This window comes from Sphaeroforma arctica (assembly GCF_001186125.1).
Source record: "Sphaeroforma arctica JP610 unplaced genomic scaffold supercont1.8066, whole genome shotgun sequence".
Lineage (NCBI taxonomy): Eukaryota > Ichthyosporea > Ichthyophonida > Sphaeroforma > Sphaeroforma arctica.
The window spans coordinates 1-1303 of NW_014032492.1; the positions used below are offsets into that span (position 1 = coordinate 1).

Genomic DNA, 1303 nt, shown 5'->3' on the forward strand with positions numbered 1-1303 from the left:
CCTTAAATATGTCTACCTACTTTGCAGATATGTAAAGTCCTTAAATATATCTACCTACTCTTCAGGTATGTAAAGTCCTCAATTATATCTACCTACTTTGCAGATATGTAAAGCCCTTAAATATATCTACCTACTTTGCAGATATGTAAAGTCCTTAAATATATCTACCTACTTGGCAGATATGTAAAGTCCCTAAATATATCTACCTACTTTGTAGATATGTAAAGTCCTTAAATATATCTACCCACTTTGCAGATATGTAAAGTTCTTTAATATATCTACCTACTTTGCAGGTGTGCAAGGTCCTCAAACGATGTAATGCGATGATTATCGAGAGGAAGCCTAGTGTGTCAACTCCCAAAGCCGCGCAGAAGCGGCTTAAGCGCAAGACAACACTGGCGGATATGATCAAAGAAAAGCACCAGCCAGAGGCAGAGGATGAAGAGTATGTATCCTCGGCATACTATAGGGTTTTATGGGTAGCGTTTTGTATGTAGGGTGTTCTGAGTACTATGTTATACTATATACTAGATACTAGATACTATATATTTTAGTATGGGGTTCTATGCGTAGGGTTTTGTATATAGGGTGTGATGTACACTATGTGATATATACTATATATACGATATATTCTACTATAGGGTTTCGTGCATAGGGTTTTGTATATAGGGTGTGCTGTGTACTATGTGCACTATGTACTATATACTATAAATGCTATATGTTCTACTATAGGATTTCATGCGTAGGGTTTTGTATATATAGTGTATTGTGTACTATATGCACTATGAGCTATATCCGATGTATTCTACTATAGGGTTTTAGACGTAGGGTTTTTTATATACTGTGTGCTGTATACTGTATGCATTCTGTACTATATACTATAAATACTATATATTTTAGTATAGGGTTTTATGGGTAAGGTTTTATATATAGTGCCCTGTATATTATGTGCACTATGTACTATATACTATGTTTACTATATATTCTACTATAGGGTGTGCTATGTACTTCTATATACGTAGTGGTGTTTTATGGTCAACATGCACCTAAATAGATAGAAGAGCGGCATGTTTAATCAACTCAGTTCGGAATAGAGATAGCTCATGTTATACCCTCACTATATCCTCCAGAAGCTCAATCATCCCAGAGGGAGCACCAGCCAACACTGTAGGACCCACAACACGCGAAGTCATGTGGGCCGAATTACCACCGGTGAGTAGCCATACGCACGACTCGTATATGTGTGTTCGTACACACGTATGTGTAGTGTATATACAGGTATATTTATGTATCTATGTATCTA

At 36.5% G+C, this 1303-nt stretch overlaps 1 protein-coding gene across 1 annotated transcript; it reads left to right on the forward strand.

The window, feature by feature from the left end:
- Nucleotides 1-293: 293 nt before the first annotated feature.
- Nucleotides 294-445, forward strand: SARC_16433 (hypothetical protein; the record flags this gene model as incomplete). Its single annotated transcript, XM_014289462.1, has 1 exon — nt 294-445. A coding segment is annotated over one exon (152 nt), but the record flags the coding sequence as incomplete, so codon positions are not given.
- Between the last annotated feature and the right edge of the window lie 858 nt (nt 446-1303).